This window comes from Talpa europaea, assembly GCF_964194135.1.
Source record: "Talpa europaea genome assembly, chromosome: 8".
In the NCBI taxonomy this organism is placed as follows: domain Eukaryota; kingdom Metazoa; phylum Chordata; class Mammalia; order Eulipotyphla; family Talpidae; genus Talpa; species Talpa europaea.
The window spans coordinates 92,157,969-92,181,302 of NC_140075.1; the positions used below are offsets into that span (position 1 = coordinate 92,157,969).

The window sequence follows — 23,334 nt, forward strand, 5'->3', positions numbered from 1 at the left end:
GCAGTCTATCTCTTACACATTTCTTAAGTAGATAGATTTCCTACAAAAAGGAAAAGATGTATATGCAATGTGTTCAATATTTATACTGGTGAGAAATGTAAAATGCCTTAATCTCCAACTACAGAATATTTTATCAAGTTATGTCCTTTTGGGCCTCCCCGGTGGCTCAGTGGTTGAGCACTGGGTTGCGAAGCTGCCCGCAGCCTCTGCAGCGCCGGTTCGATCCCCGGCTGCTCCCCGGCCACTGGAGGAGGGTCCCGCATGGCACGCAGACCTCTCCTGCCTCCTGCTGCTCCCCTCAGCAGTGTACTTCAGTCCTTCTGCCTGCTCTGCTCCCCGCTCTGGCTCTGGTGAACTCTCACCCTCCCGAGATTCTGACTATACCCAGTGCTTGTATAAATAAACAAACAAATAAATAAAATAAACAAACAAATTTTTAAAAAGTTATGTCCTTTTGATGAAATATTAGGCAGCCTCCTTTTAAATTAATATAAGGAATATGTCATGACACAGCAAGTACCTATGGGATATTGCTAGAAGAATATAATCACAGAAATCCTAATAAAAATTATGAACACTAGACATGAGAAGAAAACACAATAAAAACTATTTTATTAAATTGATAAGATTTTGTGATTTTTTTTTAATTTTTTAAAATATTTATTTATTTATATAAGCAGTGGGTACAGTCAAAAGCGCAGGAGGGTGAGAGAATTCACCAGAGCCTGAGTGGGGAGCAGAACAGGCAGACAGATGGAGGACACTGCTGAGGAGAGCAGCGGGCAAGACAGGAGAGGTCTGTGCGCAGCGGGCAAGACAGGAGAGGTCTGTGCGCCATGTGGGACCCTCACCGGTGGCCGGGGATCGAACCGGCGCTGCAGAGGCTGCGGGCAGCTTCGCAGCCCAGCGCTCAACCGCTGCGCCACCGTGGAGGCCCAGAGATTTTGTGATTTAAATGGTGATTTAATGCTAAGCAACTCAGGAGTCTGGGGAAATATAATTTTCTGCAGCTTTACATGTATTAATAGATGATTCAGTGAAAATATTTTGAATATTAGCAACATGGCTTTATTTTGTGCAAATATTTAGAACTCCCAAACAGCCAGCAGGTTAGCTTTCATTTCCAATGTTAGATTTTTTTTTTTAAGGGGGGAGGTTAATTCTATATCCTAACTTATGAATCTTTATTCTTAATGTTGAGAATTCTTACTGTGTAAAATATTTGTAATCTGAGAGGAAATAAAATTATCCTATTAAATATCACACATCATGACATTTATATTTCAAGTCATGTGGTTTGAAATAAGAATTTTTTTTTTTGCTCCTAATTTGTAGGTACAACATTTAGAACAACTTTTGGAAAGTATCAATGAGAATGAAAACAAAATACAGATTTTGCATAACTGGATGGAGGCCCAAGAGGAGAGACTAAAAACTTTACGGAAACCTGAAAGTGTGATCTCTGTGCAGAAGATGCTGCTGGACTGTGAGGTGAGAAGACACCTATCCAACCTGTTCAGTGATTCCATCCCACTCATCGCCAAGGACAGGGCAGGTCACTGTAGTTTCTCGGGGCTTTCCCACAAACCCCTACGTATTTGCTCCTCAAAACACTTTTACCTGTGATGGACAATGGAAGGTATTTTCACAGCCTTTGTTCATAAGAGGGCTGAAGGTTACTCCCAAGGGGAAAAATGCTCAAAGGGAATTTTGATTGAGGTGTTATCCAATTTTTGTGTTTTTTATGAATGTACCCAGTATTCACAATTACTCTGAAGTTTCCATTCTTTTTAGTCTTTCCTTGTTTCTTCAGAGGAAAATGATTCCCCTACTGTGTACTGTGTTTTAAAAGGACCGTTTGTCCCTTGGCACCACTGTCTAAGTCATGCTTAAACATAAGGATATTGGACATGCCCTTTTGTGTTTGACAATCTCTTGCCAGTCACTTAGTCCTTGAGATGCCCACTCCCAAATGTTGCTGAAGTGTTGCTCCTTAAGCACAACCCTGACTGCATCATTCCCTGTTGTCCCCACACCTGCAGGCAGCAACTCTTCATGCTGCTTCCACACCCACTGTCTGGGGTCCACACCCACTGCCTGGGGTCTGGCACTACTGGCGGGAGGTAGGAAGTCAGATCAGACCCCAGGCAGGTCAGGTTCCAGAATAATCTGGACAGAAGATAGGAGCAGCAACACTACTGTAGGAGATATTTTGAAATAGTCATATCCTGTTTCTAATTACCCACAAGCCATTTCCACTTTAGGACTCTTACAGCCACCTCAGATTCCACATACCTCCTCACTGGGAGACCACATTCCAGAGCCCAATGCTACACCAGCACCCCCAACAGGCTATTTGAGGTCGAAGCTCTGCCTTGTATGGGGCATCATCATTGTTTTCTAGCTGAGAAATGCAGACTTGGGGGTTTAATGATGCTATGTCTGGTGGAACAGCCAGTCTAGGTAGACATGGAATGGGGACCAGATTGCCTGGTCTCTTTTTACTATGCCACGATGGTAAAGATCTGTTACCTAGACTTCTAAAGTCTGCAGCCACATAATAAAAAAATTAAATTGTGTTACGATTAACATGTTTTGGTGTAATATTATGTAATAGTACTTAATGGCATTTTTATTTGAATAGCATCAACTCCTGTCTCTTACACGTTTTTAAATTGTTTTATAATATAGGATATATGAAATCTTTTCCTTTTGGCCTTTCAGGATATAGAAAATCAACTTGCAATAAAATCCAAAGCACTGGATGAGTTGAGACAAAGTTCCCTGACCTCAGAGAGTGGGACAATGCCACTGTTAGAAGATACGGCATCCAGAATTGATGGATTATTTCAAAAGAGGAATAGTGTTACCAGCCAGGTACTGAATTCATTTGAAGTGCACTGTTACTTATCACACATCCTTTTTTCTTTCTTCTTCTTGTTCAATCATGAAATTTGCTCTATACCAAAAACTGAAAGGTTGCTGAGAAAAAGAGTGAATGTACAGTAGAGAAAACCAATTCAAATCCTATTTTTTTTTTTTTTTTTTGCACTGGATAATTAGAGGCAAAGCCACCAATTGCAACATCTTTGGCAGGCTAGACATCTTACTTAGTTATCTTCATTTTGTTTTAATATGCTCACCTAGATAATAAATTTCTGCATCCCCCAAACCCAACAGTATCTGGCATTGTTTCCTGGCCAGATAAACAGGAGTAGCTGTAAAGGAGCATCTCAGATCCCCCACATATAGGGAGGTGCATTAAGGAGGAAGTGATCTTGTCTCAAGGAGCCTCTGTTAAGAGCACTGTAAGGTTAGGAAAAATGCCAAAGGTGGGGAGAAATACAGCATTTTGCCAAGGAGAAAATATAGAGGAAGAGTGTGGAGAGACTGGTCACTTGATAAAAGTACGTGGAAGTGGTACTGAATTTACCACTTACAGGAGAGCATCAAAAGAGAAAGGAGAGGCATCTCTAGATACTGTAACCTTGACATTTCCCCGCAACAGAGGGAGAAACCTCTAAATACTTAGAATTATTGGTGTGTCCATGTTTCCTTGGGAGTCCTCATTGTGGATTAGTTGTCATCTACTAAACTCTACTTTCAGCCATTTGTTCTAGAGAGAATTGGGAATAATTTATAGGTGCCCCTCAGCCTCATCTTCTCCCTCAGCCTGGAAAAACTGAGATGAGCTTATTCTGCCATTTGTTAAACATATTTGTGTGAAGCAGAGAAAGGCAAACATATATCCCTATCAAAAAGTCTGCACATTGCCAAGGGTACAAAGAAATAAGAAAATAAATGGGTTTTGTCCTCAAAGAGCTCATAGGCTACTGAAGGAAATATACATGAACAGATAATTATAATTCAATGAATTAAAATATAATAGAAATGGAGTGGGGAATTAAATGAGATAATATATAATAAAAATGCAGATGGTACTAGCATAAGGGTAAACATGTAAATAAAAGGAACAGAATTGAGATTCCAGAAATAAACTCTCACATCTGCCAGTTGATTTTCAGCAAGGATGCTAATTCATTGGTGGGGGGAGAAAATAACTTTCTTTTAATGCTACTAGAAGAACTGAATATTCACATTGTAAAGAATGAAGCTCGATGCTTACATGCATGACATATATGTAAAGCAACTCAAATGGATCAAAGATATAAATGTAAGAGCTAAAAATATAAAACTCTTAGAAAAAACATGACACTGAATTAGACAAATTAGATAATGGTTTCCTAAATAAGACATCAAAAAACACAAGCAGCCAAAGGGGGGAAAAAAACAAATAAATGGACTTCATTAAAATTAAGTACTTTTGCATTTTAAAGGACACCACAAATAAAAGTAAAAAAGACAAAGTACAGAATGGGAATATTTGCAAATCATATAACTGATAAAGGATTTGTATCTAGAATATATGAAGAATTTTTACAACTTGATAATAAAAGGGCAAATACCCAAATGGGGTAAAAATAAGCAAATAATCTAATAGACATTTCTCTAAGGCAAATGTACAAATGGCCAGTAAGCACATGAAGAGGTACTCAGTATCATTAACCTTCTAGGAAATGCAAATCTAAACCACAGTGAAATACCACTTCATACCACCTATTGGATAGCTATAGTAAAAAGGCAGACAATAACAAATGTTTGCAAGGATATGGAGAAGTTGAAACCCTCATGTAAATGTAAAATGATGCAGCTGCATTGGGAAACAGTCCACAATCCCTCTCCTACCTGTCTACCCAAGAGAAATGAAAACACATGTCCACACCGAAACCCTGTACATGAATAATATTCATAGCAGCATGATTCCTAATAGCCAAAGAAGTAGAAGCAAAGTCCATAAACTTACAAATGAAGTTGTTAATCTATACAGTGGAATATTTTTTAGGCATAAAAGGGGTGAAATACTGATTTATGCTACAACATTGATGGCCTTGTAAACATTGTGCTAAGTGAATGAAACCAGTCACAAAAGACCACACGTTATATGATTCCATTTATGAGAAATGTCCAAAACAGGCAGGTCTTTAGAGACAGAAAGTAGATTAGTGGCTGAGGAAGACTGAAGGGAAAATGAGGAGTGATTGCTAATGAGAATGGGGTTTCTTTGAGGGATGATGAAACCAATGAGGTCTGTACAGTTTAAAAAGTTGAATGGGGCCTCCCTGGTGGCGCAGGCGGTTGAGCACAGCACTGTGAAGCTGTCCACAGCCTCTGCAATGTCAGTTTGATCCCGGCCAGCCAACGAGGGTCCCACATGGCACAGCAGACCTCTCCTGTCTCGCCCGCTGCTCCCCTCAGCAGTGTATATTAGTCAGTCTGCCTGTTCTGTTCCCCACTCTCTCTGGTGAATTCTCTTACCCTCCCGCACATCTGGCTTGTTCCCCGGTTCTTGTATAGATAAATAAATTTTAAAAATATTAAAAAAAAAAGTTGAATGGTAGGTGAATTGTCTCAATAAAATATATCTTTAATGCAGAGAACATGAGACCTCAATCATCTCTCCATAAATTGTCCAGAGTCAATACAGCCTAGTGCAAATGCTCTGCCTCGCTGCCTAAAAAAAGACCCTGCCATTTTTTTTTTTTATAAATTTTATTGTTATATTCCCCATACAATTGCAGCCCCCCCATTCTGACCCCAATCCCTCCCCTCCCGCCCCTGCCCCCCTAAAAGTGTCTCTGGTTCATAGTTTTTTGTTGATTTTGATTTTCACTTTCTTATAGTTATTCATTTTCCTGGTCCCTTATTTAAGTTTTCTAGATTCCTGCTATGAGTGAGACCATCCGGTATTTTTCTTTTTCTTTTTGGCTTATTTCGCTGAGCATGATCCCTTCCAGCGCCATCCATGTTGCAGCAAATTGCATGTGTTTATCTTTTTTGAATGCTGAGTAATATTCCATGGTATATATGTACCACATCTTCTTGATCCAGTCATCTATTTTTGGGCATTTGGGTTGTTTCCAAAGCTTAGCTATTGTAAACAGTGCTGCTATAAACATAGGGGTGCAGGTGTTCTTTGGAATTGATGTTTCTGTGTCCTTTGGGTAAATACCTAGGAGTGGAATTGCTGGATCATATGGAAGCTCTATGTTTAGTAGGTCCAGAAATCTCCACACAGCTTTCCACAGTGGTTGGACCAGTTTGCACTCCGACCCTGCCATTTTTTATGTCTTAGGGCAGGTCCTTAACTCAGTCTCCTGGTCTATGAATAGGGGTGATACCACTCTCATTTATCTCTACCTTTGTAGCGATGTTTATATGGTACTCAATGAATGCTGCCCTCCTAGCTGATTCCAGTTTCAACTTTTTGAAAATGTTCTCGGTTCTTTGATTTTTGCTAAATGATATGCTTTCCCTCAAACCACATGTACTGTTTCTTCTCCATAGCACTGTGCTGGTGCCCTTAAGAGCACCAGCAATTGCGCCCACTTTATATGTGGAAGCTGTGAAGGTTATAGCCCACACCATAGCAGTGCCGTGTGTGCTTAGAGGCTCTGGGATGACTTTCTGCTTTGTATCAGAATCATCCTGCCCCCAGATCCATCCCTCTTGGAGGGCTGTATCTGTGGAGAGCTCCCTACCTGACTTTCGTTTTTCCTTCCTAACTTTTATTCTTTCTTCATGTAATGACTCTGGCTCTTTGTTCCAAGCCATCCAGCCCTTATAAAGACATTTGCTCGCATAATTACCAGCACGAGACTAACATTTTAGCATGCCATGTTATGTTCATGGGTCTGTGTCGGGGGCAGGGGCTGAAGAAACCTCCTCACTTTGGATGTGGTGCCACCTGCAGTTGCCAAGCAGAGAACAGATGGCCTGCACGCAGGCATGTATGGTTGCATCCAAAACCTGACATCACCCTATGACTCAGGATGCTCAGTTGGGCCAGCAGAGTGATCATACTCCATTTCTGCTCAGATCTTTATTCTAAATTGAGAAGTAATTCACATACTACATTTGAATATACAACTGAGTAGTTTTCAGTATATTCATATAAATGGAATCATACCATATGTAGTTTGTGTATGTGAGTCTTCTCTTGGTATGTTTTCAAGACCATTGATATTATAGCATGTATCAGAACTACTTTTCTTTTTTTATAATAATCCATTAACAAATAATAAGCCATTGTATGGCAATAACATATTTGGTTTATCCAGTGATGGGCATTGGGATTATTTCCACTTTTAGGCTATTATGAATCATCTGCTTTGAACATTTGTGAACATGTGCTTTGAATATACACACAATCCTGCCTAAGAGTAGGACGGGGGGTTACATGGTAACTATATTTAACTTTTTGAGGCTTTGCCAAACTTTTGGACAGGAGCTGCACCATTTGTTCCCAGCAACAATGTGTGAGTCTTCCATACCTTCCACACTCTCAATCAATACTTCTTACTATTTAACTCATTATAGCTGAGTGGTGTGAATGATACCTGGCTGTGGTTCTCATTTATATTTCTGTAATGACTGAATTTTTAGCATGTTTTCATGTGCTGATTGGCCATTAGTACATCTCCTTTAGAGATAACTATTCATAACCTTTGCCTGTTTTTTTAGTTTGCCTTTTAATTGTTGAGTTATAAGGGTTTCCTTAGCTAATACAGTTATATATCCTCAATTGTATCTGAGATCATTTAAATGCATCAACTTCCACCCTCTTATGATTACCAAAACATAATGAAACACACCCACCACTGCATTCTTTCCCCCAATGGGAGGTCGTTCCGACTGAGCATGCTCCTGCCCAGGTCATCCTCACTCTGCAGTAGTAATCACTCAAATGCCAGATGATACAGGTAACATTGTATATTTATGTGCTTTGTAGTTTTCAGGACATTTCCAGACACTCATTTCATTTTTTATTTATTACCTGTTTTGTGAATAAGGAAACAGACTTACAAGTTAGACAGCTTATCCAAAGTCAGTTGTCACTGAAATGTGCACTCACAGATTCCGATTTCTCCCTGTTCTTTCCCTGGGCTTCCTTCCCTTGGCCCAGCTCTCTCCTTGCTGGTCCTCTGGTCTCAGGGTTCCCTCCATTCATCCACTCTAAAGCTTAGCTTTCTCTCTAATTCTTTTGTTCCCTGACCCACCTTCGGTTAAACACTGACGATCCTCAGGTCCTCTCAACTTGGAATGCCTAAATTGGGTACAGTGGTAGAGTCCTTAGAAAGAAAAAAAGATAATGGAAGCTCTTAATTATTTTCTAAATATGTTTCAAATTTTTCTATAGGTCGGTGAGCTCAAAGCCTCCGTGCAGTCCATCTTACAGGAGTGGAAGATCTATGACAAGCTCTATGAGGATGTGAATACAATGACCGTTCGTTTATGGTACTGCTTGGAACACAGCAAACCTGTGGTTTTATCTTTGGAGGCCTTGAGCTGCCAGGTGCAGAACCTTCAGGTAAATTGGCCAGCTCTTGGCACAGCACATCATTAGTGGAAAATCGCCAATGGAACTAAGCTCTGTAATGGATAAAATTGCTTTTGTGCTCTGTGCAGAGAAGCACAAAAAAAAAAAAAAAAACCACTTTTAAACACCAGCCTCAAAAGTGTAATTTGAAATTCCAAAATGAATGACATGGTTGTATTTATTGAATTTTTCTTCATTGTTCATATCCATAACATTTCAATTTAAATGTTTTGGGAGCTTAGGGTAGGGGATGTTTGTTTAGTTTGCTTTTTTAAGTTCTAACCTCAAATGAAAGAATGTCTTCTCATTTGCTTTCTTCTTAATATTTCTTATAATTAATCTTAGCCCTGTAAAGTCTGGGTATCAATATGACTGAGGTATAGCAGCAATGTGGAAAAACTATACTACCTTCTTTGGAAGTAGCCAGGCCATTCAGAAACTAACCTTCCTGCTATGTTCTCTTAGTCTCTTCAAGACGAAGCTGAGAGCAGTGAAGGCATTTGGGGAAAACTCCAGGAGGTTGTTAGAAAACTCGAAGACTATTGTCCCTCAGTTGCTGAAATAATCAAAGAGAAATGCCAAGATACTCACACAAGGTAAGCTTGAAGATCCAATTTAAATAATAGATCAGATATCTTTATCTTGATGACATGTGGCAAAGGAAGTGAGAGACCTTATGAAGTCTTATCCTCATCATCTGAGATGACTGGTTTTATACTGTTCTGGTCTCTTCCGCCTCAAAGGATCTAGTTCAGGTAAGATTTGATATTGTGAAGTCTGATGTGCCCACTTTGGTGTAACCACTCTGGAAATGTCCTGATCACAGCCCCAGCGTAGCCCCTTTCAGAGGACATAAACTAAACATCCATGCATCCTCAAGGACAAAGTATCACAAGCAGAAGTAGACTAAGGAGTTTGCCCAAGGGACAGTCTTTTCCAATGGAAACATTTTAAGTTAGAAGAAGGGGGATGTTCAGGTACTTCTCATGGAGGTGATATGTGCAGTTGGGAGGAATTCTTTGATGAATTACTTGTGGAAGAAAGAGCCATCCAAAGGAATATGGCCTTAGTTAATTGCCAGGTTTCTATTTTGCTGAATGAGATGAAAGTCGGTCTAAAACCGAACTGCTCCAAACAGTGAAGAGGTTAAACTTTCCTCAGTGTCCTCCACCCTTCCTCCATGCAGATGCAGCCTCTTCTGTAAGTCAGTTTTGAATCAGTGTTGAGCAAGGGACACCACATTTATATATGCTATGGTGGAGTCCTCAGCTCTTTATCCAGACTGTTTTGGGAGATGAGGCAGGGAGTATGAGGAGGAATATATTAATGCATCTGATGCCACATTCAGAATCAGAGCACACCCTCAAAACATATGGTGGTGCATTTTGCTGTTACCAGGATCTGTATCTACTGTTACCACTGCACGTGTTCAGTTGTTGGGCAGGAGTATATTGGAAGTCATACTGGAAAAGTCTGAAGAAACTAGCCCCCAAATGCTAATAGTTCTCTATAGACTAGATAGATAGATAATCTAGATATAGATGGAGGGAGGGAGGGAGGGAGAGAGAAAGGTTTTTACTTTTATTTTTAAATGAAAATGATTTATGATTGGGAAAAGTCTTGTAAAAAAAGAAAGATAGTTCTCATCAGAGTTTAAAGCATTTGTGCCATTTTCCACCATTTTCACCCTTTTTCGGGATTGAGGATGTTGTGAACCAGCTTTTCTCGTGCTTCAGGTGAGAATGTAAACATAACACTTTCAGAAAATAGTTTGACCATATATCACTATAATCTTAAAGATATGTATATTTATGTCTTCAACCCAGTAATTCTTTCAGAATTTCAGACCCAGTAATTCTTTCTAGTTTAAGATCAATGCTAGGAAAAAAAAACAACTTGAAAAAGTATACCTGAGCATTTTATACAAAAGCAAAAACTGAAAAGTATCACAATAGCCATACTACCTAATAATTTTCTAGTTAAACAAAAAGCACATCGTTTACAGTCCAGTATATATAGCCATTTAAAATTAGACCTATGTGTTTTTATTAATAAAAAAAATTTAGCTAAATGGGAAAGTCAAAATATGAAATGAATACAATGTCCTTTATTTTACTTTCATATAAAGAAACATGTTACTTTTGTAATTTGGAAAATAAATTTGATGTAAACACAATTTAAATAAAGCCTATATAAAGACACCCCCTCTCCCAGGCTATCAGATAGGAGCCCTTTCTATGTGGAGAAGTTCATCAGTTCAGTACTTTTGTCCACCTTTACCCTAGAGACTTTTATAACATAATAGCTGTTTCTTGCCAGTCACAACTTTTATAATTTTTGTTGCAAATTATAAAGTCAACTAAATATCCTAACTCATACTTCTGCCTATATAAGAGTGATGGCATTAATGAAAAGGGCATTTAACGGTGTCTTCTCAATGTTCCATCTGCTATTCACTTATAGTTAGACATGTGCACTGTTCTGTGCTGCCAGGGAAAGGGTGGTCTAAGGGTCCTGTTGTTCATGTGGCCCTGACAGGTGGACCCAGGTAAACCAAGACATTGCAGACCAGTTGCAGAAAGCCCAGAGTCTGCTGCAGCTCTGGAAGGCCTATAACAGTGCTCATACAGACACTGTGGCAAGGCTGGAGCAACAGGAAGCAAAGTACCGACAGCTTGCAAACATCAACATGTCTGGAAACAACCTGGCAGAGATCTTGACCCCAGCCCTGCAGGACATAAAGGTAGGTGCAGTTGCCCTTGGGAAAACCACCCAAGGCAGCCTAATGGAGAGGGTTGTGACTCAGAGGCTAGACAGATCACAGGGACAGAGAGAAGTGGGTTAGGACAGGTGCATGAGTAGGCTGTGGAGGATACAGGCAAGGCTGGGATGTGTGGGGGTGGGAGGACCCCGTGGTGGCTTAGAGACAAGATCCTGGCAATAGGGTCAGGGGCACCTGACACCAACTGGTCTTAAGTCACTGTAGTAGGGAAATTGCTACAGCCAAGAGCCTCAAAGTCTCAAATTAAAGCAGAAATATCTCAAATGAGTGTGATCCTCTAAGAATAATTGATGGTTTTTCTGTAGGTATCATGATTTGTAGACTGTATTTGAGAGTTGTATAATTTCCTCTCTGGTTTTATCCTATTGTGTTCATGCATGCCCAGAAAGGGAAAGATGTATTCTGTATCTTCTGATATGATAACAAGTATTAACAAATTTAATTATAGACAAGAATCCAATAGGTATGATCTGTATTTCTGCTCAATTTCTACTTATTTTAAAAGCAGGAAGCAAATTCATACACATAGTATTTACAGAATAACCCTAAAGTCAGCTTGATTAATCAGAGTCTATGGTCTCTGCAAATGAGTCCATTTTGTCATGAAGTCTCAGGCAGAGGACAGGATTACATTATTCTTAAAATGACATTACAGCAGATCCCAAAGGATTATTAAGGGATACAGGGGAAAATTGCCCCAACTCGCTGGGTTCAAATTAACATCAGACAGACTAGCAGGAGGAAAAAAGACCAAATTTAATCACACACATACAGAAAACTTAAATAGTTCTAAATTCTAAAGTAAATAAGTAAATGGTTCTAAATTCTAAAGTGAATAAGACAGACTTGGGGTTTCTATCCTGAGCTAAGGAGAAGGCTAGGCATCTAGGATCTAAGGAGAGAGAGGAGGGAGTCTCACATGAACTTCCTAGGAGACAGTGACTTCCTATGACAAAACCAAATGCTCTAGATATTTTGCCTTCCCTTACAATAAGGTTTCTCTGATAAAACAATTATTTCTGTAGATGACCCTAAATCTAATCTTCATCCTTTACAGTAACCATTTCACCTGTGACCTGCAGGGCCTTGATTGATATTAGTTCCACATGCCAAGATGGCACACTTTAGGAAAAGTCTATCTGAACATTTTTGTGAAGGCCTGTCCTTTAGTTTGATGATCAGAAATATAAAACACAGAACTGTATCCAGCAGGACTCCAATGTCTGTATTAGAAGCCCTGACTGTGAGTCAGAGGTCAGTTTCAGCTGTGAACTGACAAATTCCAGAATACCACCTGGGATGTGCATTATATAAAGCAAGATTAGCTTTTTTAGCACTAATATAAACACTAACAAAACCTATGCTCTCAATTTCTGGTCAGAAATTCTCTTCAGTGTTGACTGTGGTGGGGGGTGGGGATCTGTGTGGTGAAAGGAGGAGAAAATATTTTGTCATCACTTTTTCTCCTTCAGGAGCTTCAGCACGATGTGCAGAAGACAAAAGAAGCCTTTCATCAAAATTCCACTCTCTTGGATCGACTCCTCAAACCTGCAGAGTCCAGCACCCACATGCTCCTCTCTGGTCAACAGCACTCACTCCAGAGGGCTTCTTACTTGGAAAAGATGCTGCTCATGAAAGCAAATGAATTTGAGGTTTATCTTGTTTTTTCATTCAAGCTGGAGTCATGGACATTTGTAGGCTACCTTTAATTCCTTGCGTCCTAGAAAGCATTCTTATGAGTGCTGTGTGGGCTTCTCCTTGGCATGCCCTGAACACGTCTGCCATTTGACGTGAATCTTCAACCATGTGATTCTCCAAACTCGTGGTCAGTGGCCAGATCTTATGCAAACATTTCTTCTTCTTCATTGAACATTTTTAAGAAGTGAGATATTATATCTCATATAGTGTTCGGATCTCATAATTACTTGGCTCTCCAAGTGGGATAACTGAGTCACAGAAGTAGCTAGCCACTTGTTTGTTGTAGTCTTTATTTACTTGTTAAAAGCCCTTAGTCTTTGGGCTGTTAAAAAAGCCATGGAGATCTCATTTCATAGCCCAGTAAATATTTTTGTTTCCCCTGGGGATGCAAGCAGGTGATTCATTCATACCTGAAAGCTCAATGCTTTGCCAAAGGCAAGAATGAGAAATAGGAGATTATCTAAAGATTCAGCTTTGAGGTTTGAAAGAAAGTTGAACTTTTTCAGTTCCCAAGACTGTGCTTAATTTTATTATAAATGCATTTGAAAATTGTTCGTAATGAAAATCTCTCTCATTCTAGCTTATTCTATCAGAGTTCAAGGACTTTGGGGACCGGTTGGAATCTTTAAAAGGTCTTATCATGCATGAAGAAGAGAATTTAGATAAACTCTACCAGCAAGAGAAAGAAGAAAATCCTGACATATTTCTGGTATTGCAATATTTGTCTTTCCTAAGGACTTAGAGTCACCATAGGATGAAAAAAATAAGTTAACTACTATTGCATTGCAGAATCTGTTTGCATCCTGACTCCTGAGTACTGTCATTTTTCACGCCATTCATCCTTGCCCTGTTTTCCCTGAGGTCTAGAAAAGTATGTCAACATAGGCATCTGTTCTCGTAATACGCCACAGTAATTTTAATAGATTTTAAAATCCTGATGTCTTTACTGATTAACTTCAGTGAACTAAAATATTCTAGGAGTTGGCTGTTTTCTTTCACTGAATTTTTCTGGTTGAAGATCAAAAGTAAAATACCCTGTTGGTTTTTTTCTTTTCTTATTCCCTTAGTAAGTTTAGTAAGGAACTATATAAGTAATTCCTTAGTAATTAACATAAAAATGGAAGAATGGAAGAATTCTGGATCTAGAGGACTAATAATTAGACCCTTTAGGGGGTCTGAAAACTACTGCACATGTCCAAACTCAGTCCACCACATGCTTTGGTAAATAACATTCCCTTAGCTCATAGACGTGCCCTTCCAGTTATGTATTGTTTGTAGGGGTTTTTATGCTACAAGGATAGAGTTCATTTGACAGTGATCATTTGACCCGTAACAGCCTAGAATATTTATGAGGTAGCCCTTTATAGGAAAAGCTTGCCACCCTGACCTAGGCTATCAAGGCATAGTCCTCTACAGGTGACATGAATATTGTAAAGGATGTTCTCTTTAACATCCTGTTGACCTAGAGACTATCTCTGGGATATCTTCTTAAAAATAATATTTTGATGAGTTTGCTTTATTGTGCTTTCAAATTCTACCAAAATATGGATGCGTAAGTACCATGGTTTACCAGGGTTATTTAAATACTTAAATTTTCATTTGATTTATAAGTAAACTGTATCGTTTGTTGAAGGTCAAGTTGTTGGCATACTAAATGGGAATTTAAAAAGCTCATTTCTGTCTTCTTAAGGACAATCTGAAATCACTCTCTATTCCCTGGGCTATTTAGGGCTGTCCAGGTGCTGTTTCTTATTTTAGAAAAGTCACTGGATAGAAGATGGGGATTCAGGTCCAGCTTACACTGACTATTTGACTGTGGGCAAGTCATTTACCTGTTTAAGCCTCAGTTTTCTCATCTTTGAGATAAGGGTGGTCATGAGGATCCCTGAGGCTTTTCATCATCTAGATCTTGTCATCCAAATATCTGAAATTTAATTTTTAAATAGAATCATGTGCTGGCACTGACAGCCCAATCACCTGATGTTGAACGTCTGAATGAAGTGAGCCTCAAGCTCCCCTTGAGCGACATGGCAGTGAAGACATTACAGAACATGAATCGGCAGTGGGTCCGGGTCACAGCAACAGCCCTGGAACGCAGCAGGTGTGGGACATTCTGTTTCAGTTCAGGTAAAATGAATGGCTTGAGCTCAGTCTGTCATTGTTTCATGCCCCTGTTTTGTTTTTGAAAACTTTGTAGTGAGCTTCAGGGAATTGGACTAAATGAAAAGTTTCTTCATTGCTGTGAAAAGTGGGTCCAACTTTTGGACAAAATAGAAGATGCACTCAAAGTGAATCTTGCAGATTGCCTTCCAGCCCTCCTAGAACAGCAGAAAATGTATGAGGTAAGCCTGTGCCCCACCACCCCGACCCCCTGACCCTGGGGCAGGAGTCGGGGAACAGTAGATTGAAATAAAATGGAGTGCCTGTTAATCCCTAAATAGAGAATGTATGTCTTTGAATAAATCCACTTGTCATTTCATCATTTGTAAAATTCTCACGCCTTTCACAAACTTCAACAATTTGTTCTACTACTCTATTTTTTTTAACAACAAAACTCTTGGATTTCCTGTAGTAGGTAGACAGCACAGCTTTGCTTCCCCAGAATGCAAATATTACACCGAGTATGTTAAAGTACTTCAACTCATCTTTGCACTTTCACTGAATAATTTTCTAAAACATGGAAGCACTTGGTACAGTGACAATTGCAGTGTTAATAATTTCACAGAGGAGCTTTCCCATACCTGTGCCAACGTTATAATGCATATTTGGAAAAACGTTTGGTGATTATAGGCAGATCCTCCATTTCAAGAGTGTGCATGATTAGTTCACTGTAACTTTTGAATGTAACTGATTTATGTATGCAGTGTTACATTAAAATCATCCAATGAAAAAGAAATATGTTCAGCCAAAAAAACGGAGTGACCTTGACTTAATTACTTAACCTTTTTGCACCTTAGTTTCCTCCTCTTCAAATAAGTATAATATAGTACTTTAAGTCCTAAGATTGAGGAATAAGTGTGACAGTGCATGTTTTACATAGTGCTCACCAAATAGTAAATGCCTAATAAGCAGGCACATGTTGTAGCAATGTATTTGCTTCTATGAATATATCCATCGGTGGTTTTCATGGCTGAGTATTCTATTTTGAAACTTGATCATTTCACGTATGTTTTATGAGCCTAGGTTTTAATAGGAAATGAAGGTTCCAGATTTGTGAATGAATTCTGCTAGCTCATATTTTACATTTTAACTCATATACAGATGCTGGAAGCTGAAGTTTCAATGAACCAGACAATTGCTGATTCCTATGCCATCCAGTCCTTACAACTCCTGGACACATCAGAAATCGAGACCAGGTAGGCTGTTTGGACTCAGGTGGCTGTGGGCGTGTGGAAGGTAATGCAGGTGGTGCTGTCTGCTGATGGACCACGTGGGGCCAGTCATCTGGCTATTGGTTAGAGTGTGGTCTTGCTCTCTGGCCATAAAAATATTGGCGGCACCTTCCCCTGGGATAGCAGGGTGGGATTAAATAGATCAGACACTCTGCAAATACCCACTTGCCGAGTACAGTTAACTAAGTTTTTACCCCAAAGGATGCTTCTCTTGTATGTTTTCCTCTCTACTTTCAGTCTCGTGACACTTTGTTACTTGAAAAATAAGTTTTAAAGTATTGTTAGCAAGTAACTGTGTCACTGTTGTGAGGGAAGGGATTTGTCTGTGCCGCGTGTGGTTGGAGTCACTGGGCAGCATCCTGAGCAGAGCCCCGAGGCCAGCCAGGTGACAACGACCAAACCTGCTCACATAGCAGGTGCGCACAGCAGACACAGGACTAAGAAACATACAAACCGTTTATTCCTAGTTCTGAAGTAATAAACTCAGGCCAATTCCAGGATGATGAACTCGTTTTGATTTGATAAGTACAACAAAGCTTCACTTTCCCCATAATAAATAGAAGACTTTAGTTACCTTGTGAAGGGTATTACTTACCTGCAAAGAACTAGTTGAGTAATTGCAGGAAACATGTTCTGTATTAAACTTCAACTCTCTAGTCAGTAATATCACAATCAGTAATGTTACCTGTTCATCTGTTCCCCCATGGATGCAGTGTTTAGTTGCAGCATTTGGCATGATGTATGTTCAGACACCTTCCGCTTGTTTAAGGAAGGGATGTAGTATGTGGCTGGGAAATGAGCAAGTTCTGTGCAAATATCTTGTGCTAATGGCTGTGGCAACACTGCCCCTAGCCCAGCCCAAGGCCCTTGTCTTATTAAAGGTGAATGGTGCAAAGATTTTAAGGGGTTTGTTCCCCCAAGTAAATTATACAGACATATAGAATATCTGAGTTTCTATTACTTGTTGATAGTTTTTTTTTTTATGCTGATGTCAGAGTTCTCTAACATTCTGTGTTTTCCCAAGACCGGAATTTGTTTCGAAGTTCACAAAGCTGAAGAAGCAGTGGCAGAGTGCTGCCCAGGGTGTTCGGCAGAGGAAGGGTGACATCGCAGAGCTGGTGAGGCAGTGGCAGCACTTCAACTCCTCCGCAGAGGACTTGCTCCGCTTCCTCACAAGCACCCGCCACCTGCTGTCCGCAGTGAAGACCCAGGACTGCTACAGCCTCTACCAAGTTAGGAGTCTGATCCATGAGCTGAAGGTAGAGTCCACAGCAACAGCGGGCAGAGCCATCTCCAGCGAGAGTCATTCATCTCAGGTTTTATGTTCGCTCAGATGCTGTGGTTCAAGTGCACTTCTGCAGTGGAGACCCAGCTGATGGGGGCACCACAGCCCTCCCGGCTTGTCTCTAGCCTTATGGGGTCTTTGTACTCACCCAGAAGTAGTGAGGTTTTTCTTGGGTCGTAGGCCTGAGTATGGATTAGGGGAAGTTTGAAGTGATAGATTCACACTCCCAAGCTTTGAAGGCACAGACCACCAGTGTAATAATTTGCAGTGGGATCCCTGTATACTCTTGACAGGCAAATTAATTTAAGCAACAGTTTTCAATCAGAAAGTTGCTTGATAGCACAAGATTAATTAGTTGGCAATTCCCAGGACATGTTCCTTTTAACAATAGAACCACTGTCTTCACTGCAGAGATACAGCTGAACAAACACCATCCTCTGAAGTCCTGAGCTTTTCTTATCCATTTATCCAGGTTTCAAAGATTAATTCAGTACATGCTCAGTTCCAGTCACTGTGCTAAATACTGTGTGTGTGATGTGAACTTAGAGAAGACTCCCACTTTTGTGGGGGTGACCAGGCAAATTAACAAATAGTAATTTGTCAGACTGATGAGGACAATCAGATATATTGAGAACCAAGAAAAGATCAGATTGCAATAAAAGCATGTGTTGATTACAGCAGGACCAGTGATGGTAGAGACTGGGTGATCTCCGGGAACTTGATGTTTAAACTTGAATCTGAATGATGAGAAGGAGGCAGCCTTGCAAAGATCTGGAGAAAGACCCTTTCAGAGAGAGAGAATGGATTCCCCAAATCCCCAAGACAGGAGCAGCTAAGCAAAGCAGAGGAACATGGCTGGAGTTTCCCCAGGGAGGCAGCAGGAGCAGGGACTAAATTTGAAAGGTAGATAGAGGGTCATTATGTATTAGGAGGCCTTTGAAGAGGGTAAGAGGTCTTTCAGTCCAAGAGGAGCCAGAATGATGCGAATGTGTAGTTAGCAAAGATCCTCTGGTTGCTCTGAGGATGAATTAGAAGGGAATGCCAAAGAGAAGCAGGAATCCCAGCGCATTTCCCATAACAACCGGAATTATTCTCTCTCACAGCCCTGGGGGTCGGCAGGGCTCCATTAGGGAATCTTACTTAGGGTCTTTCAGGCAGTTTCAGATGGTGGCTGGGGCTGGAGCCACTCTCATGTCTGCCACTTAAGGAAGGAGAGTAGAACCTGGACAGCTGGGCTCATCTTTCCCTGTGACCTCGCCACAAGGAAGCTTCTGGTAGCTCATCACTTCAAAGATGCATGTGCCAAGAAAGTCTTCTCCATCATCTTTCACAGTCAGCAGCATGTCAGTCTCATAAAGTCTCCTTAGAACACCTTTGTAAATCAATGTTCTGTTGATTTTTTTTTTTTTAAATGTTAGCTTCTGTTTTGAAAAATGCCGGTATTCAGATGGTCTCACTCATAGCAGGAATTTAGAAAACCTAAATAAGGGACCAGGAAAAAGACTAATTATAATAAAATCAAAATCAACAAGCAACTATAAACCAGAGACACACTATGGGGGCGGGGAGAAGGGAGTAGGATCAAAACAAGGGAGGTAGGAATTGTAAGGGGGCTATAACCAAGATGAAAATGCATACATTGTGCAAAAATGAAAAATGATGTAAAAAATATATAAAATAAAATGTGAAAAATTAAAGAGCTATTCTAATGTTAAAAAAAAAGAAAACAAGAAAAGTGAAAAAAAAGAAAGAAAAATACCAGTATTATATCTCCCTTGAGAAACTGGAAGAGGAAGGAAATTCTATTTAGAACATAAAAAACTTTTTTCTCCTGAACGCCAGTGATTCAAAAAGTATGAATAAATTCAAAAGGTTTTACTTTGTTTTGCTGGTTTCCAGTACCTTGTAAAGAGACGCTTACATGATATTCATATGGAATTTGTTAAAACTATCCCTTTCATTTTTATATCGATACACATTTATGTGCCCTTAATAAGCTCAAATGCATTTTTTTTAATTTGTTCTCTTTTGTATTCCTTTAACATATGTGTGAATTCTACTCTTAAGGGTTAGAAGTCAGCTCTTTTAAATTTTTTTATAATTTGCTTTTATATATGTATATATTTTACATCATTGTTCATTTTTGTACAATGTATGCTTGTATACTTTCTCCTTTTTGTGTATTCCCCATAAAATTCCCACCACCAATTCACCCTAGTCCCTTGTGCTCTTCTCTCCCCTGTTTTGGTCCCTTTTCTTCCCCCTCCCTTGCAGAATGTCTTTGATTTATGGTATCCTACTAATTTTTTTTATTGCTGTATATATTTTTTCCTGATCCCTTATTTGGTTCCCTATATTCCTCCTGTAAGTGAAACCATCCAATATTTTTCTTTTTCCTTGTGGCTTATTTACTAAGCATAATCCCTTCTGGCTCCATCCATGTTGCTGTGAATGGCATGAGTTTATCTTTTTTGATTGCTGAATAGTATTCCATTGTGTATATATACCACATCTTCTTGAGCCAGTCATCTATTTTTGGGCATTTGGGTTGTTTCCATATCTGACCTATTGTATGTAGTGCTGCAATAAACATAGGGGTGCAGGTATACTTTTGAATTAATGTTTTGTGTCCTTTGGGAAGATTCCTAGGAGTGGAATTGCTGGGTCATATGGTAGCTCCATTTTCAGTAGTTTGAGAAACCTCCCCACAGCTTTCCATAGTGGTTGGACCAGTTTGCACTCCCACCAGCAGTGCAGGAGAGTTCCTTTTTCTCCACATCCTCACCAACATTTATTGTTGCCTGTTTTTTTAATATGAGCCATTCTCACTGGTGTAAGGTGGTATCTCATTGTGGTTCTGATTTGCATTTCCCTGATTATAAGTGATTTTTTTTTTCATGTACTTGTTGGCCATTTGCATTTCCTTTTTGGAGAAGTGTTCTTTTAGTTCTTCCCATTTTTTGACTGCATTGTTTACTTTGTTGAGTCATGTGAGCTCTTTGTAGATCTTTGTGATCAGTCCCTTATCGGTTGTATTGTGTGCAAAAAATTTTTCCCAATCAGTAGGTTGCCTCTTTGTTTTGGTTAATGTCTCTTTTGCTATGCAGACGCTCTTTAATTTGATGTAGTCCCAGCTGTTCATTTTTCCCTTCACTTTCTTAGCTTTGGGATATGTGTCTTTAAAGATATTACTGAGCAGCTCTTCCTGCCTGCTTGTGTCTATGCAAGTGTACTTTACTTTTCTGTCCCTCTCCTAATAAACCTGCTCTTTAATTATAAAATAAATAAAAAATAAAGATGTTACTGAGATGTATGTCATGTAGTGTTTTGCCTATATTTTCTTCTATATATTTTATAGTTTCAGGTCTTATGTCCAATTCTTTTATCCATTTTTAGTTTTTGTGCATGGAATGAGGTAGTAATCTAACTTCATTCTTTTGCATGTAGCAGTCCAGTTTTCCCAGTGTGGGGGGTGAGAGGATTCACCAGAGACAGAGTGGGGAACAGAACAGGCACATTGACTGAAATATACTGCTGAGGGGAGCAGTGGGCGAGACAGGAGAGGTCTGCTATGCCATGTGGGATCGAACTCGTGCTGCAGTGGCTGCAGATAGCTTCATAGGTTGCGTCATAACCCCTTGCGCCACCTGGGAAGCGCCAGGAAGGATACTGATTTTTGTGTGTTGTTTTTTATCTTGCTACTCTACTAAACTGTTCTATAATTTTGATTAGTTTTTCTGTGGTGTTTTTAGAATTCTCCATGTATATTATCATGTCATCTGCAAATAGTGATAGTTTTACTTCTTTTCCGATTTGGATTCCTTATATGTCTTTCTCTTGTCTAACTGCTCTGGCTAGGAGGAAGCCATCTGACCCTTATATCATGACGGTAATGGGTATTTGCTCTTAATGTCAGACAAAAAATATCAGTCATTCTCTTAGCATTCTTAGACCCACCTATCTCATAGGCTTTCACTCTGTGAAGTGTATCTTTTCATGTCTTTGTGCTTCGAACCATTACACTAAGAATTTTATTACTCACCCATCCTTGGAAACTATTTTTTTTTTTTAACGGAGCCCTTTTCTCTATATAGCTCACCCAAATGTATGCAATTTTTTTTTTAAGATTTATTTTATTATACAAGAACCAAGGTACAGGCCAGATTCGTAGGAGGGTGAGAGGATTCACCAGAGACAGAGCAGGGAACAGAACAGGCAGACTGATGAAATATGCTGCTGAGGGGAGCAGTGGGCGAGACAGGAGAGGTCTGCTGCGCCATGTGGGACCCTCGCCTGCCAGCTGGGATCCAACCAGCACTGCAGAAGCTGCGGACAGCTTCACAGTGCTGCGCTTAACTGCCTGTGCCACCAGGGGAGGCCCTTTGGAAATTATTTTAAGAACACATCACTTGTTAATATGCTGTCTACTCAGGGTAAAACATTAGTTTTACCTTTTAATATGAATATGTGTGTATGTACATTCTAACCAGATTTGTCGAATTTATATCTAACACTTAAGAAATGCTCTGAAGGAAATATAAACACACACAGTCACATTTTGAGCACATCAGAGGCTTAAGCAAACCTTTTTTGTTTTTTCATTTAGAATAAAGAAATTCATTTTCAGAGGTGGCAGGCCACCTATACGCTAACCTTGGAAGCTGGGGAAAAGTTACAGAACACAACTAACGCGGAAGCTAAAGAGTCGATTGACAGGACACTCAGCCAACTTCAGGACAACTGGAAGGACACCAAGCTGCAAGTAGGGGAGATGATCAAGCAGCTCCGGAGCATCATAGAGGTAAGTGCACCTTCACTGGCCCATCATAATACTCAAATGCAGTACATGGAATTCTTGTTTGCCGTGTCAAGAAGAGAATGATGTGAAGAAATCAGAGTATTATGGGTTTCCCAAGGGACCGTGAGTCCTGCAGATCATGCCAGTTGCTCAATGTAAAATAATAATATAACACTTTAAAAACTTAATGTTAGTATATAAATACTTGAGATTCTATTTTATATTTGCTTTTATGAAACAGAAAAACCCTGTTCAAAGGAAGTTCAATTGCAAAGCTAATGTCACACTTGGTGTCTCCTTGAGTATGGAATGTGAAAATAAGCACAGTAATATTTCGTCTTTCTGCTATCATCAGACAATGCACTTTTCCATAGAGGTGAATTTCCCAGACAGTTTATACCTTCAAGAACTGAAATGTTTCATTTTGCGTCATTATTAGGAAGGGCATTATTATTTTGTTATGCTAATATGTACCAAGTTGTTCTCAAGGATTCTTTTAAGTTGCTTTGAATCCATGGCCCTCTATTGCAGACTCTTTGAGTTCTTACGTAATTTTTTTGATTTTTTTCTTTCTATTTAATGGTAAGCTATTTTCACTTTTTGTTTCTCTGAGCATACATCCCCCTTCTAGCCCACCCCCCTCTCTAATTTCTCTCTCTTTCTCTTTTTCTTGTGTGTGTGTGTGCGCGCGTGCGTGTGCGTGCGTGCGCGCGCGCCAGACTACCAACCTTGTCAGGGATATTGTCCTGAATACAGAAGTAGGTGCTGAGTTGGGATCTGAGCATCTCTCCTATGAATATAGTAGCTGAATTTTCTTTGGGAAACAGACTATGTGAAACTCATTAACTACAGACATTAGCAGAGCACCTGCCATGTTTGGAAAGCATGATGGTAAATGCAATTAATGGTTTGGTGAGAGACACCAGGATTCATAGTTCTGTT

At 39.7% G+C, this 23,334-nt stretch overlaps 1 protein-coding gene across 1 annotated transcript in view; it reads left to right on the forward strand.

The window, feature by feature from the left end:
* Positions 1–23,334, forward strand: part of SYNE2 (spectrin repeat containing nuclear envelope protein 2) — a gene marked incomplete at both ends in the record, with an annotated part of 255,875 nt that overhangs the window by 187,638 nt on the left and 44,903 nt on the right. The window contains 12 exons of the mRNA XM_084241092.1: positions 1,336–1,491; positions 2,725–2,877; positions 8,258–8,428; positions 8,903–9,033; positions 10,976–11,180; positions 12,692–12,871; positions 13,498–13,626; positions 14,864–15,018; positions 15,115–15,259; positions 16,179–16,273; positions 17,334–17,568; positions 22,201–22,395. Coding sequence (XP_084097218.1) covers positions 1,336–1,491; positions 2,725–2,877; positions 8,258–8,428; positions 8,903–9,033; positions 10,976–11,180; positions 12,692–12,871; positions 13,498–13,626; positions 14,864–15,018; positions 15,115–15,259; positions 16,179–16,273; positions 17,334–17,568; positions 22,201–22,395 — 1,950 coding nt within the window. The remainder of the gene's footprint in view (positions 1–1,335; positions 1,492–2,724; positions 2,878–8,257; positions 8,429–8,902; positions 9,034–10,975; positions 11,181–12,691; positions 12,872–13,497; positions 13,627–14,863; positions 15,019–15,114; positions 15,260–16,178; positions 16,274–17,333; positions 17,569–22,200; positions 22,396–23,334) is intronic.